The following is a 15770-nucleotide window of genomic DNA, read 5'->3' on the forward strand; positions in this document are numbered from 1 at the left end:
ACATGTCCGTAATCGTTGACAGGTCCTTCAGTCCGGACCAGATGTCAGCATCAGCAGTCGCTCCAGACTGCCCTGCATCACCGCCAGCGGGTGGGCTCGGAATTCTGAGCCTTTTCCTCGCACCCCCAGTTGCGGGAGAATGTGAAGGAGGAGATGTTGACAGGTCGCGTTCCGCTTGACTTGACAATTTTCTCACCAGCAGGTCTTTGAACCCCAGCAGACTTGTGTCTGCCGGAAAGAGAGATCCAAGGTAGGTTTTAAATCTAGGATCGAGCACGGTGGCCAAAATGTAGTGCTCTGATTTCAACAGATTGACCACCCGTGAATCCTTGTTAAGCGAATTAAGGGCTCCATCCACAAGTCCCACATGCCTAGCGGAATCGCTCCGTGTTAGCTCCTCCTTCAATGTCTCCAGCTTCTTCTGCAAAAGCCTGATGAGGGGAATGACCTGACTCAGGCTGGCAGTGTCTGAACTGACTTCACGTGTGGCAAGTTCAAAGGGCAGCAGAACCTTGCACAACGTTGAAATCATTCTCCACTGCGCTTGAGACAGGTGCATTCCACCTCCTATATCGTGCTGAATTGTATAGGCTTGAATGGCCTTTTGCTGCTCCTCCAACCTCTGAAGCATATATAGGGTTGAATTCCACCTCGTTACCACTTCTTGCTTCAGATGATGGCAGGGCAGGTTCAGGCGTTTTTGGTGTTGCTCCAGTCTTCTGTACGTGGTGCCTGTACGCCGAAAGTGTCCCGCAATTCTTCTGGCCACCGACAGCATCTCTTGCACGCCCCTGTCGTTTTTTTAAAAATTCTGCACCACCAAATTCAAGGTATGTGCAAAACATGGGACGTGCTGGAATTTGCCCATATTTAATGCACACACAATATTGCTGGCGTTGTCCGATGCCACAAATCCACAGGAGAGTCCAATTGGGGTAAGCCATTCCGCGATGATCTTCCTCAGTTGCCGTAAGAGGTTTTCAGCTGTGTGCGTATTCTGGAAAGCGGTGATACAAAGCGTAGCCTGCCTAGGAAAGAGTTGGCGTTTGCGAGATGCTGCTACTGGTGCCGCCGCTGCTGTTCTTGCGGCGGGAGTCCATACATCTACCCAGTGGGCTGTCACAGTCATATAGTCCTGACCCTGCCCTGCTCCACTTGTCCACATGTCCGTGGTTAAGTGGACATTGGGTACAGCTGCATTTTTTAGGACACTGGTGACTCTTTTTCTGAGGTCTGTGTACATTTTCGGTATCGCCTGCCTAGAGAAATGGAACCTAGATGGTATTTGGTACCGGGGACACAGTACCTCCAACAAGTCTCTAGTTGGCTCTGCAGTAATGATGGATACCGGAACCACGTTTCTCACCACCCAGGATGCCAAGGCCTCAGTTATCCGCTTTGCAGCAGGATGACTGCTGTGATATTTCATCTTCCTCGCAAAGGACTGTTGGACAGTCAATTGCTTGGTGGAAGTAGTAAAAGTGGTCTTACGATTTCCCCTCTGGGATGACCATCGACTCCCAGCAGCAACAACAGCAGCGCAAGCAGCAGTAGGCGTTACACGCAAGGATGCATCGGAGGAATCCCAGGCAGGAGAGGAATCGTCAGAATTGCCAGTGACATGGCCTGCAGGACTATTGGCATTCCTGGGGAAGGAGGAAATTGACACTGAGGGAGTTGGTGGGGTGGTTTGCGTGAGCTTGGTTACAAGAGGAAGGGATTTACTGGTCAGTGGACTGCTTCCGCTGTCGCCCAAAGTTTTTGAACTTGTCACTGACTTATTATGAATGCGCTGCAGGTGACGTATAAGGGAGGATGTTCCGAGGTGGTTAACGTCCTTACCCCTACATATTACAGCTTGACAAAGGCAACACACGGCTTGACAAATGTTGTCCGCATTTCTGTTGAAATACTTCCACACCGAAGAGCTGATTTTTTGGGTATTTTCACCAGGCATGTCAACGGCCATATTCCTCCCACGGACAACAGGTGTCTCCCCGGGTGCCTGACTTAAACAAACCACCTCACCATCAGAATCCTCCTTGTCAATTTCCTCCCCAGCGCCAGCAACACCCATATCCTCCTCATCCTGGTGTACTTCAACACTGACATCTTCAATCTGACTATCAGGAACTGGACTGCGGGTGCTCCTTCCAGCACTTGCAGGGGGCGTGCAAATGGTGGAAGGCGCATGCTCTTCACGTCCAGTGTTGGGAAGGTCAGGCATCGCAACCGACACAATTGGACTCTCCTTGTGGATTTGGGATTTCGAAGAACGCACAGTTCTTTGCGGTGCTTTTGCCAGCTTGAGTCTTTTCATTTTTCTAGCGAGAGGCTGAGTGCTTCCATCCTCATGTGAAGCTGAACCACTAGCCATGAACATAGGCCAGGGCCTCAGCCGTTCCTTGCCACTCCGTGTGGTAAATGGCATATTGGCAAGTTTACGCTTCTCCTCCGACAATTTTATTTTAGATTTTGGAGTCCTTTTTTTACTGATATTTGGTGTTTTGGATTTTACATGCTCTGTACTATGACATTGGGCATCGGCCTTGGCAGACGACGTTGCTGGCATTTCATCGTCTCGGCCATGACTAGTGGCAGCAGCTTCAGCATGAGGTGGAAGTGGATCTTGATCTTTCCCTAATTTTGGAACCTCAACATTTTTGTTCTCCATATTTTAATAGGCACAACTAAAAGGCACCTCAGGTAAACAATGGAGATGGATGGATACTAGTATACTTATGGATGGACGAGCGACTGCCGACACAGAGGTAGCTACAGCCGTGGACTACCGTACTGTGTCTGCTGCTAATATAGACTGGATGATAATGAGATGAAATCAATATATATTATATCACACTAGTACTGCAGCCGGACAGGTAGATATATTTATTATGTAATGACTGATGACGGACCTGCTGGACACTGTCAGCTCAGCAGCACCGCAGACTGCTACAGTAAGCTACTATAGTAGTATGTATAAAGAAGAAAGAAAAAAAAAAACCACGGGTAGGTGGTATACAATTATGGATGGACGAGCGACTGCCGACACAGAGGTAGCTACAGCCGTGGACTACCGTACTGTGTCTGCTGCTAATATAGACTGGATGATAATGAGATGAAATCAATATATATATATATAATATCACTAGTACTGCAGCCGGACAGGTAGATATATTTATTATGTAATGACTGATGACGGACCTGCTGGACACTGTCAGCTCAGCAGCACCGCAGACTGCTACAGTAAGCTACTATAGTAGTATGTATAAAGAAGAAAGAAAAAAAAAACCACGGGTAGGTGGTATACAATTATGGATGGATGAGCGACTGCCGACACAGAGGTAGCTACAGCCGTGGACTACCGTACTGTGTCTGCTGCTAATATAGACTGGATGATAATGAGATGAAATCAATATATATATATATATAATATCACTAGTACTGCAGCCGGACAGGTATATATATTTATTATGTAATGACTGATGACGGACCTGCTGGACACTGTCAGCTCAGCAGCACCGCAGACTGCTACAGTAAGCTACTATAGTAGTATGTATAAAGAAGAAAGAAAAAAAAAAACACGGGTAGGTGGTATACAATTATGGATGGACTGCCGAGTGCCGACACAGAGGTAGCTACAGCCGTGGACTACCGTACTGTGTCTGCTGATAATATAGACTGGATGATAATGAGATGAAATCAATATATATGTATATATAATATCACTAGTACTGCAGCCGGACAGGTATATATATTTATTATGTAATGACTGATGACGGACCTGCTGGACACTGTCAGCTCAGCAGCACCGCAGACTGCTACAGTAAGCTACTATAGTAGTATGTATAAAGAAGAAAGAAAAAAAAAAAACCACGGGTAGGTGGTATACAATTATGGATGGACTGCCGAGTGCCGACACAGAGGTAGCTACAGCCGTGGACTAACGTACTGTGTCTGCTGATAATATAGACTGGATGATAATGAGATGAAATCAATATATATGTATATATAATATCACTAGTACTGCAGCCGGACAGGTATATATATTTATTATGTAATGACTGATGACGGACCTGCTGGACACTGTCAGCTCAGCAGCACCGCAGACTGCTACAGTAAGCTACTATAGTAGTATGTATAAAGAAGAAAGAAAAAAAAAAACCACGGGTAGGTGGTATACAATTATGGATGGACTGCCGAGTGCCGACACAGAGGTAACTACAGCCGTGGACTAACGTACTGTGTCTGCTGATAATATAGACTGGATGATAATGAGATGAAATCAATATATATATATATATATAATTATATAATATCACTAGTACTGCAGCAGGACAGGTATATATATTTATTATGTAATGACTGATGACGGACCTGCTGGACACTGTCAGCTCAGCAGCACCGCAGACTGCTACAGTAAGCTACTATAGTAGTATGTATAAAGAAGAAAGAAAAAAAAAAACCACGGGTAGGTGGTATACAATTATGGATGGACTGCCGAGTGCCGACACAGAGGTAGCTACAGCCGTGGACTAACGTACTGTGTCTGCTGATAATATAGACTGGATGATAATGAGATGAAATCAATATATATATATATATAATTATATAATATCACTAGTACTGCAGCCGGACAGGTATATATATTTATTATGTAATGACTGATGACGGACCTGCTGGACACTGTCAGCTCAGCAGCACCGCAGACTGCTACAGTAAGCTACTATAGTAGTATGTATAAAGAAGAAAGAAAAAAAAAACACAGGTAGGAGGTATACAATTATGGATGGACTGCCGAGTGCCGACACAGAGGTAGCTACAGCCGTGGACTAACGTACTGTGTCTGCTGCTAATATAGACTGGATGATAATGAGATGAAATCATTATATATATATATATATATATATATAATTATATAATATCACTAGTACTGCAGCCGGACAGGTATATATATTTATTATGTAATGACTGATGACGGACCTGCTGGACACTGTCAGCTCAGCAGCACCGCAGACTGCTACAGTAAGCTACTATAGTAGTATGTATAAAGAAGAAAGAAAAAAAAAAAAACACGGGTAGGTGCTAGGTGGTATACAATATTATATATATATTATATACAATTATATATATATATATATATATATATATATTAAACTCATAAACTGGTGATGATTATTAAACTGGTGGTCAGGTCACTGGTCACACTATCAGCAACTTGCAAGTAGTACTCCTGAGTCCTAAGCAGACAATCACAATATATATTATACTGGTGGTCAGTGTGGTCACAAACAATGGCAGTGTGGCACTCTAGCAGCAAAAGTGTGCACTGTACTTTATATGTACTCCTGAGTCCTGAGTCCTGCTCTCAGACTCTAACTGCTCCCCACTGTCAGTGTCTCCCCCACAAGTCAGATAATACAGTCACACTATCTCTATCACTTCAGCAAGTACTAGTAGTAGTAGTACTCCTCCTAATGCTCCCCAAAATTACTACTGTGTCTCTCTCTGTCTCACTCTCTTCTCGAATCTCTATAAACGGAGAGGACGCCAGCCACGTCCTCTCCCTATGAATCTCAATGCACGTGTGAAAATGGCGGCGACGCGCGGCTCCTTATATAGAATCCGAGTCTCGCGATAGAATCCGAGCCTCGCGAGAATCCGACAGCGTGATGATGACGTTCGGGCGCGCTCGGGTTAACCGAGCAAGGCGGGAAGATCCGAGTCGCTCGGACCCGTGTAAAAAAACCTGAAGTTCGGGCGGGTTCGGATTCCGAGGAACCGAACCCGCTCATCTCTAGTTTAGAGGTGAGGGTATTGGGATGCAGGGACAGGGTGTAGGGATGACGGTACCTGGATGCAGGGACAGGGTGTAGATGTGAGGGTATTAGGATGCAGGGACAGGGTGTAGGGATGACGGTACCAGGGTGCAGGGACAGGGTGTAGAGGTGAGGGTATTGGGATGCAGGGACAGGGTGTAGAGGTGAGGGTATTGGGATGCAGGGACAGGGTGTAGGGATGACAGTACCAGGGTGCAGGGACAGGGTGAAGGGGTGAGGGTATTGGGATGCAGGGACAGGGTTTAGGGGTGACGGTACCTGGATGCAGGGACAGGGTGTAGAGGTGAGGGTATTGGGATGCAGGGACAGGGTGTAGGGGTGTGGGTATCGGGAAGCAGGGACAGGATGTAGATGTGAGGGTATTAGGATGCAGGGACAGGGTGTAGGGATGACGGTACCTGGATGCAGAGACAGGGTGTAGAGGTGAGGGTATTAGGATGCAGGGACAGGGTGTAGGGGTGTGGGTATCGGGAAGCAGGGACAGGGTGTAAAGGTGAGGTTATTGGGATGCAGGGACAGGGTGTAGGGGTAACCTGGATGCAGTGCTGAACATTTGCCTACCTGATATATAGTGTGCATACTGTATACACCTATATAGTATGCATATGAATGCAGTGTACATACACATACCTATATATACAGTAGAATGCATATGTATACATTTATACAGCATATACCAATACAAAAAATTCATATACTGAGGTGTCCTAGTACATTCTTGCTGCGGGAGGCAGCGAGTCACGGTGCTGCCGCAATATGAAAGTGCAGGTTCCCATAGCCAGCAGGTCTCCCACTGAATGCTGGAGGTGGCCTCCCCTGGAAAATATACAGCTCCCACTACCCTCGCTGAAGGAGCTTCGCTGGCTCCTTGTACATACTGTACAGGTAGCGGAGGCATCGCCAGGCAGGGTAAGGGCTAGGTTGTGCCAGTGGGGGGAGGGGGGCACGGTTAGGTTTAGGCACTAGGGGGTGGGTTAGGCTGCAAGGGGGGTTAGGGTTAGGCTGTGTGAGTGGGGGAGGCATGGTTAGAGTTAGGAATTAGGGGGTGGGTTAGGCTGCGGCGATGGTTAGGGTTAGGCTGTGAGAGTGGGCGGCACGGCTAGGGTTAGGCTCTAGGGGGTGGGTTAGGCTGCAAGGGGGGTTAGGCTGTGTGAGTGGGGGAGGCATGGTTAGGTTTAGGCACTAGAGGGTGGGTTAGGCTGCAAGGGGGGGTTAGGGTTAGGCTGTGTGAGTGGGGTGGGCATGGTTAGAGTTAAGCACTAGGGGATTGGTTAGGCTGCAGGGGGGGTTCGGGTTAGGCTGTGTGGGAAGGCAGGATTAGGACGGGGAGGGGGTTTGCATACCCACCAGGTGTAGGGATTTTTAGCGTTGAGATGCCAGTGTCATGGGCCCTACACATTGCGCAATCCGCCGCCGAGCTGCCCGACTGCGGATACGGGTGACCCGGCGGCAGTGACTGGGGGAGTGAAGTTTCTTCACTCCCCCCATCATCCGGCTCCATAGCAGTGCAGGCAAATATGGACGAGATCGTCCATATTGGCCTGCATGCACAAGCGACGGGGCACCAGCAATCGTTCATCGCTGGTGCCTCCGCACTCAAAGATATGAATGGTATCTCGTTCATTAATGAACAAGATCGTTCATATCTTTGAGTATTATCGCCCAGTGTGTAGGGCCCATTAGTCTTGTGACCTCCGACATTGTGAGCGCTGGGAGAACCTGTACATGTAGCACACACACACACACACACACACACACAATGGGGGGGGGGATTCCGAGTTGTTCGCTCGCTAGCTGCTTTTAGCAGCATTGCACACGCTAGGCCGCTGCCCTCTGGGAGTGTATCTTAGCTTAGCAGAAGTGCGAACGAAAGATTAGCAGAATTGCGAATAGAAATTTCTTAGCAGTTTCTAAGTAGCTCCAGACTTACTCAGCCATTGCGACCAGCTCAGTCCTTTTCGTTCCTGGTTTGACGTCACAAACACACCCAGCGTTTGCCCAACCACTCCCCCGTTTCTCCAGCCACTCCTGCGTTTTGCAACTCGAACGCTTGTGTTTTTCCGCACACTCCCATAAAACGGCCAGTTTCTGCCCAGAAACACCCACTTCCCGTCAATCACACTACGATCAGCACAGCGATGAAAAAGCTTAGTTATGCCGTGAGTAAAATACCTAACTTTTGTGTAAAATAACTAAGCGCATGCGCTCTGCGAACCTTGCGCATGCGCAGTAAGTGACTAATCGCAGTATAGCGAAAATCGGCAACGAGCGAACAACTCGGAATGACCCCCCATATACATACTGTACATATACAGTGTAAATACTGTATACATACTGCAGAAAAGGCAGCTAGTGGGGGGAAGGGGTTAAAGGAGGGGCTGCTACATCCAAAGGAAAGAGATATAAGGAACATGTAGACTTCAGGGAGGAGGTCACGCTTACAAGAGTGATTGATTACCCTGCACAGTACTATGGTGGTCATTCCGAGTTGTTCGCACATTATTTTTTTTCCGCAATGGAGCGAGTAGTCGCTAATGCGCATGCGCAATGTCCGCAGTGCGACTGCGCCAAGTAAATTTGCTATTAAGTTAGGTATTTTACTCACGGCATTACGAGGTTTTTTCTTCGTTCTGGTGATCGTAATGTGATTGACAGGAAGTGGGTGTTTCTGGGCGAAAACTGGCCGTTTTATGGGTGTGTGCGAAAAAACGCTGCTGTTTCTGGGAAAAACGCGGGAGTGTCTGAAGAAACGGGGGAGTGTCTGGGTGAACGCTGGGTGTGTTTGTGACGTCAAACCAGGAACGAAACTGACTGAACTGATCGCAGTGGCAGAGTAAGTCTCGAGCTACTCAGAAACTGCTAAGAACTGTCTATTCGCAAATCTGCTAATCTTTCGTTCGCAAATCTACTATGCTAAGATTCACTCCCAGTAGGCGGCGGCTTAGCGTGTGCAAAGCTGCTAAAAGCAGCTTGCGAGCGAACAACTCGGAATGAGGGCCAATGTGTGACACACTGACACTAACCATGTTTTCTGTGCTCATGTTGAACTTCTGCTGCGGCTGCCTGCAATTTCATCCTTCAGCCTCCTATGCAGGCAGTCAGTGTGTTATGGTGTCTGTGCCCCAATTGGCTGAATGACCTGTGTGATGTGTCACTCAGCCAATAGGAGCCCAGCAGACACTGCTGAGGAGTTACTGTACTGAACAGGAATCTCCTCAGCGTTACAGCAGGACAGTCCATTGGGCACAGCTCAGCAGCTGATATACTGCAGCTTGTCCTGGACCAGTCACCAGCGGACCCTGCATTGGCCACACTCCTGATGATAGTGGGCCGAGTTACAGAGTGGGGGTGGGTCACGGTGAATTTACCTGGCAGCCAAGACCGAGCAGGACTCTGAGGTAAGCATTAAGGTTTGCCGGGCTAGGGGGCCGAGCTACGGGCTGGTCCGGGGGCGGAGCTTAGGACGGGCTTCGGGGAAAGAGCCTCAGGATTAAAAGGAGGATTCAGCAGGACCCCGCAGCCATGCGTGGGGTTGTCGAGATTTCGGACGGCCGATTTGGGGTCCTGTGGGCCTATTTTCAATGGGGGGCCTGGAGCTGCAGCTCCATCCGCCCCATTTTTAATCCGGCTCTGTCTTGTAGTCTTAAAATGAAGCAGTTGTGAAGGCAGCCAGTCTGGTGGGATCACAGCCTACCTTGGAAGAAACTGTGGTACTTACAGTATTTGCTGCTTGCCTTGTTCTCAGAACTGGCCTTGAGATTTTGTCTTGTGAACCTGAAAGTACCAACATGGACTGTCTATTGGTTGTACAGGTCCAAGTCTGCCATACCCAAAAATACTTGAGACCAGAAGTATTTTGGATTTTTCTGTATTTTGGAATATTTGCATACCATAATGAGATATCACGGCGATGGTCTAAACACAGAATATTTTTTATATTTTTGTGCATGAAAGAAAGTTTTTGTACACTGAACCATAAGAAAGCAAAAGGTGTAACTGAGAAAATTCCATATTTCTGCATATTCTGTATATCGGAATTTTGGGTTTGGGAGACTCACCTGTAGTACAAAAACATGAGGGGAAACAGCTTAGATTTTGTAGCAGCATTAAAGGGGATTTAGCTGTAGATTTGCACAAATCAGGAGATGTTCCAGGTATAATGATGATGTGTATATCTCTCAAGTTACACATTAATCTGATCTAAATGTTTTGAGAAGTAATGAGAATGAATGATAATTGAACTATTCATAACCAGTAGTGTAACAAAAAGGACTGTATCATTAGGAAAAGCAGCTGAGTACTGGGGCAACAACTCCTATATGCTAATGGGCTCAAACCTGCCTATTCCTCACACTCTTTGTGACAGGGAAAGCACCAGTTTGTCTTGTTAGGCAGTTATGGGAGACTTCCTGAATTAGGAATGCTGTGCCATTAGCCGCAATTCAGGTCTAGAGACTATTAAAGGTCTGCTAGGATCCCACTCCTGCAATGAGGAGAAAATTTGAATGAATCTATTTTCTTGTGTTACGGACGGTAGATGATTTGGGCATGTTGTGTGTCATTAGGGACAATGAACCTTTAATTACATGTACCAGACAGATAATAGTTTCAATAGTACCCTCTCTTTATACCATCAATTTATATCAAGGGTGGCGTTATAAAGAACATAAAATGGAATTCCTAGATTCTAATATGAATAAACCTGGTGGAAAGTGAGGTCGGTATTATAAAGGTCACTGTATTTCAATAACCCTTGCATAAAGGACACAAAGCCAATTTAACCCCCAAATACATGGCATACAGTATCGGCTTCTAACCACACCTGCAACAAATAAATACTTTTGTAGACACGTAAACTAGCATATTGGTAGACCACTATTCAAGTAAATGTTGATTTTTTTGTAGTCACTGGAGGAAGGAATTTCACACTATAAACATTATGAATAGGCTATAAAACCACTATAAAAACAAGCTTGTTCAAACTGGACCATGTGTCTTTTTTACCAAGGACAAAAGTGAGTTCAACAAGCACTGGAACCTATCACAAACTCTTATTGCTCCTACAGTGACTACTGAATTTTAGCCTGGGCAAATGACTTTGTATTCGGGAATAGAGTCTAGAATGTGCCAGTTTGTTTTCACATGCTTATTCACCAGTTTATGAGAGAATTAAAAAAAACAGTCAAGGTTGTGACGTTCATAAAATAAGTCTATGTGCTAGGGATTTTACTTCAGTCTGAAATAATCACAGTTGTTTCACTTGATGTCACAAAGCCTTGACTACTGATGTCATATTTGCATTTCAAACAGACAATTTACTATTATGTTTTTGTAGACACTAAAGCTGTCTATAGCCTGAGAACCTCAGGATAGTTTACCGGATATAATAGCTAATCAAAATAATAACTTGAAATAATGACGCCAGACAAAGAATTTAAATAAGGAAACAACTATTAATTGAATTTGATATATATTAAAAAAGTGGTCTTCTTTGCGAAACTTATCTCTAGCTATAATGTGCTTCACTAACAAAGTGATCTACGAAGTCTTAGGGGTTTATTTACTAAAGGTCAATTTTTATCAATTTATATCAGTTGTAATCTATGAAATCAACCTTTGTAATATACCCCATACACTCCGCTCTGTATTAGTCCCCCTCTTGGGCAGAGACAGCTTGCCCTGTGAAACTAAGGTGCGCCACATCTACCACTTGAGCGCCCTATTGGCTGCTGAAAAGCAATGCTTTCTCGCCAAACGCATTTGACAGAAAATTTTAAATGTCTCCTTTAAAAAAATGTCCATCCAATTGTGGCTAACATTTACTCTGTCTGCCCTGATTGATCCAGGGTCATTGTAACCTGGGTGCCACACTACTAAACCTCCAAAGCTTTGAACTTACTGACGGAAGCATTAACCTTTCACTAAAGGGGCCTTCCCTAATGTTTTTGTGAGGAACAGCTCTCAATGGAGCTGAAGATGCTGACCTTCTCTGGCAGCCCTTGGCGAAATGCCCTTTCAGAAATGGCACAAAGGTGGCAAAAATGGCAGTTCGCCCATCTGTCACAGTGGGAGCTGCTGAATGCAAAGCACTTCCCTTTTTGTAATGTGCTTTGTTGCACTTTAGCCACCCATATGGATCTCCTATTTGAAGCTACATTTTCCCCAATATTTCCTCTGCTGGGTCACTTCTCACCAAATTTCTTCATCTTCAAACCCTAACAACATAATAGTAATTCCATTTACTTCTTACATTTTTTTTCATTGTAAGAACACCTAACTTTCCATTTTGATTTTACATACATGGGATGGATTAAAGGGGTTATTCAGAGTTGTTAACAAACCAAAAAAGTTAGCAATTGGGCGATACCATGTGCAGTGCAGGTGGGGCAGATGTAACATGTGCAGAGAGAGTTAGATTTGGGTGGGGTGTGTTCAAACTGAAATCTAAATTGCAGTGTAAAAATAAAGCAGCCCGTATTTACCCTGCATAGAAATAATATAACCCACCCAAATCTAACTCTCTCTGCACATGGTACATCTGCCCCACCTGCATTGCTTGCTTTTTTGGTTTGCTAACAACTCTGAATAACCCCCTAAGTGCACCTATTTTAAAATGTTTAGATATGCCGAAGGGGTGGTCTTCTTTATGCCGAATGTCGGGATCCCGGCGCACAGTATACCGGCGCCGGAATCCCGACACCCGGCATACCGACAACTATTCTCCCTCGTGGGGGTCCACGACCCCCCTGGAGGGAGAATAAAATAGTGTGGCGCGCATAGCGCGCCACCATGCCCGTAGCGTGGTGAGCGAAGCGAGCCCGCAAGGGGCTCCTTTGCGCTCGCCACACTGCCGGTATGCCGGCGGTCGGGCTCCCGGGCAGGTATGCTGGTCGCCGGGAGCCCGAGCGCCGGCATACCATACTACACCCATGCCGAAGGCCTAGACTTTAAAGAGCAGGCTGCAAACAACAGCATGCAACTTAACCAATTATTCTAACATCTGTAAGCCTCTTCACTAATGCCTCGGATGCCTTAGCCACAGCCAGGGACAGACTAGGGCTCTAAAACGCTTTTCACCGCTTCATACATAAACCCCATGGTTATATAACTAATGCAATACGTTAATAAAGATAAATATATTGATCTGTCTTGGTTTTCATATTAAGACGCGTGCGCAGACAGGACAAATTCGTTAAATGCACCCATTTCCATAGATACTGTATGTCCGATTCAAAATCAGCCTGATAGCTTGTTCATCTCAGTAGTCACTTATTAACAAAGATCATTCATTTTGCCCCTGCACCACGTACTACATGGTAGTAAAGTCTATGCTCAGAGGTGATACTAATAAGAATATTTCCTTCATAACAAACTAAAAAAAATTATTTACATCAGATTAAAGAGAAGTTCTCCTATGCTCAAATGGGTTGGGATCTGGTGACCGGCGGTAGTGATCCCGGTGGTCAGCATACTGATGTCGGGATCCCTTCAGCCAGATTGCTGGGGGATGGGGAGGGGGCGATTGCAACGAAGCCCCTTGTGGGCTCACTGTGCTCGCCACGCAGCGGGCTCGGTGGCGAGTGCACTCTATGGGTGTCATGGACGCCCAGGAGTGAGAATAGTCCATGTTAATCAGCATGCCGACTGTCGGGATTTCTAGCGGTCGTGATTCCGCTGTCGAGATACTGACAGACGGGATCCCGACCGCTGGTCACATGATTGCATCCCGCTTAAACATATAGGTTTCTACTTGTAATGTATCTAACAATGCCCACGGTTTTAATCTAAGACTAATATCCATGTGTTTTTTTTATAGGGGCAATTGGATAGGAGAAGCTCCTTACAAGTTTGGAAAACCATGCTCGGCTTGTCCGCCCAGCTATGGAGGCGTGTGCAGCAATAACATGTGTTTCTCTGGTGTTAAATCCAATAAACTCAACTGGTTTTAGATAAATGAATGAATGCCAAGATCAGTTATTTTGTAAAAGTTAAAAGATGAATGGCTCCTCTGTGTTGGTGCAAGGTAAGCAGGTTGGAGCTGCAGTACAGACAGGCCACTACTTATTATTATTTGATAGCTGGAATGTGCGGCCTAATTGTGCAATAGAAAATGATGGGGTGGGCATGCTTTCTATACATTGCCTGCACCATTGCTATTGCTTCAGGCCTATTTAAAACTGCTGTATAAACTATTAAGACATATCTTTGACTCCACAAAATTACTAGTGAATGTGGCTATGTAACCATAAATCTACCCATCGGAAAGAACAAACATTTGTTACGAAGCTGCAGATTTGGGAATGTGCAACATAAGTGCCATTGTTTTTTCTGTTCTTTCATCAATACATCATGTTTCAAATGTATAAGCCTTACTCCATTCATATGGAAAAGTACACAGATTAGTACGTCCCAAATGGGAATAACTTCAGGATGATAAGATTTTGCTTTTTTTTATGGGAGATTTTGGGTACATTGCGGCGCTGTTTGTAATGACGCATTTAATACTGCACTCAAATACATGCCGTGAATATTATGCATTTAGAGGGCTGTTCCCAATTTATTGGGTGCTTACACCTTCTAAAACCTGACATTTATATATACTGTACACCTCCATAGAGCTTCTAGAGATTGGCCACTGGTTGAAACTTACAGTTTCACCTAGCAACATCTGCACAAGAAAGCACACAATTGAAAACATAAAAAAATCGACATAATGTAACACAAAAAATAAAGACAGTTCCAATTTATTTTTCCTTGTTATAGGAGGAGAAAGCAAAAGATGTCATTGATAAGGGATAGCAGACGGGACATTTCAAGTTTGTCCCTTTGCTGCATACAGTTTATCTATCCTTTTGAAGTTTTTATTTTGAATGAAATGCACATTCTTTTCATGGACCACAGCCTATAAATGGCCCCACAAACTATCTGCACAGAGGCATTTTCCAAAAACGGCGGTCAAACTGCCACACTTGCATCACAATTATGTGTTGCACATTCCACATTTTTCTAAGTCATAACCTACCTTTACGATCACAGGCAAGTAGAGAGTATCTTCCACGGTGTATGTTTAATTTCTTCCACATATAACCTCAAAATTTGCTGACTTTTTTTAATTTCAAATTGTTTTTACTTGTTCTGTCAAAATATTGAGTAATGACATGTAAGCAAAACAGATTAGAAACATAAACTGATAATTTATATATGTATGTACTAATCTTCACTGAATAGAGTTAACTCAATGTTGTGAGGTTCTCACACATAATTGAGCCAACTAAAAAGAACATGTGTACTATGAAATGACAATGCTAAATTCCTTTGTCGTATAAACAACCCTTTATGAAGTCTAAGAACACTGTACGCTGTTTGCTTAAGAAGTACCGTAAGGGTACGCTATTTGCGTAACGATCGCTCCGCCGTAGGCGAGACGCTCAAGCGTCACGTTCGCTCACGGCCCAGTGATCACAGGACACGTTATTGGTTATGACTAGAGTAATGATTCGCTATGGCGTAGCATACGCTCGAGACCACGAGGAGGTCACCAGCGGCGCAGACGCTCACAACGCTATACCTTAATGTTTAAACCTTATACCAATGAAATACACAGAATAACTTAATGTGAATACAGGGTGTAAGTGCAACCTTGTGTAACCTGACTAACTACAAAGCTGCTTGAGCGTCACCGACGCTCAAGTGAACACTTAACACTATAGAAAATACACAGATACTGGTTTAGGTTCCAAAGCCTATTAATTGTATTATATCTAATATATTTGTAAAAGGGGATAACAGTACAAATGATACACTACAATATAACAGAGACTTCCTAACCACAGAACTAAACAATAAATACAAAAAGACAATACTACACTGACCTAAATGCAATACAATACAATACTATCTAATACAATACAATACTAGCCTAGTCTAGGG

The 15770-nt window shown here is 44.9% G+C and overlaps 1 protein-coding gene across 1 annotated transcript in view; it reads left to right on the forward strand.

The window, feature by feature from the left end:
• Positions 1–15116, forward strand: part of R3HDML (R3H domain containing like) — a 119553-nt gene extending 104437 nt beyond the window's left edge. The window contains exon 6 of the mRNA XM_063963522.1: positions 13657–15116. Coding sequence (XP_063819592.1) covers positions 13657–13789 — 133 coding nt within the window. The 3' untranslated portion in view covers positions 13790–15116. The remainder of the gene's footprint in view (positions 1–13656) is intronic.
• The last annotated feature ends 654 nt before the right edge of the window (positions 15117–15770 follow it).

The sequence above is a fragment of the Pseudophryne corroboree genome, chromosome 3 (assembly GCF_028390025.1).
Source record: "Pseudophryne corroboree isolate aPseCor3 chromosome 3, aPseCor3.hap2, whole genome shotgun sequence".
Classification (NCBI taxonomy): Eukaryota; Metazoa; Chordata; class Amphibia; order Anura; family Myobatrachidae; genus Pseudophryne; species Pseudophryne corroboree.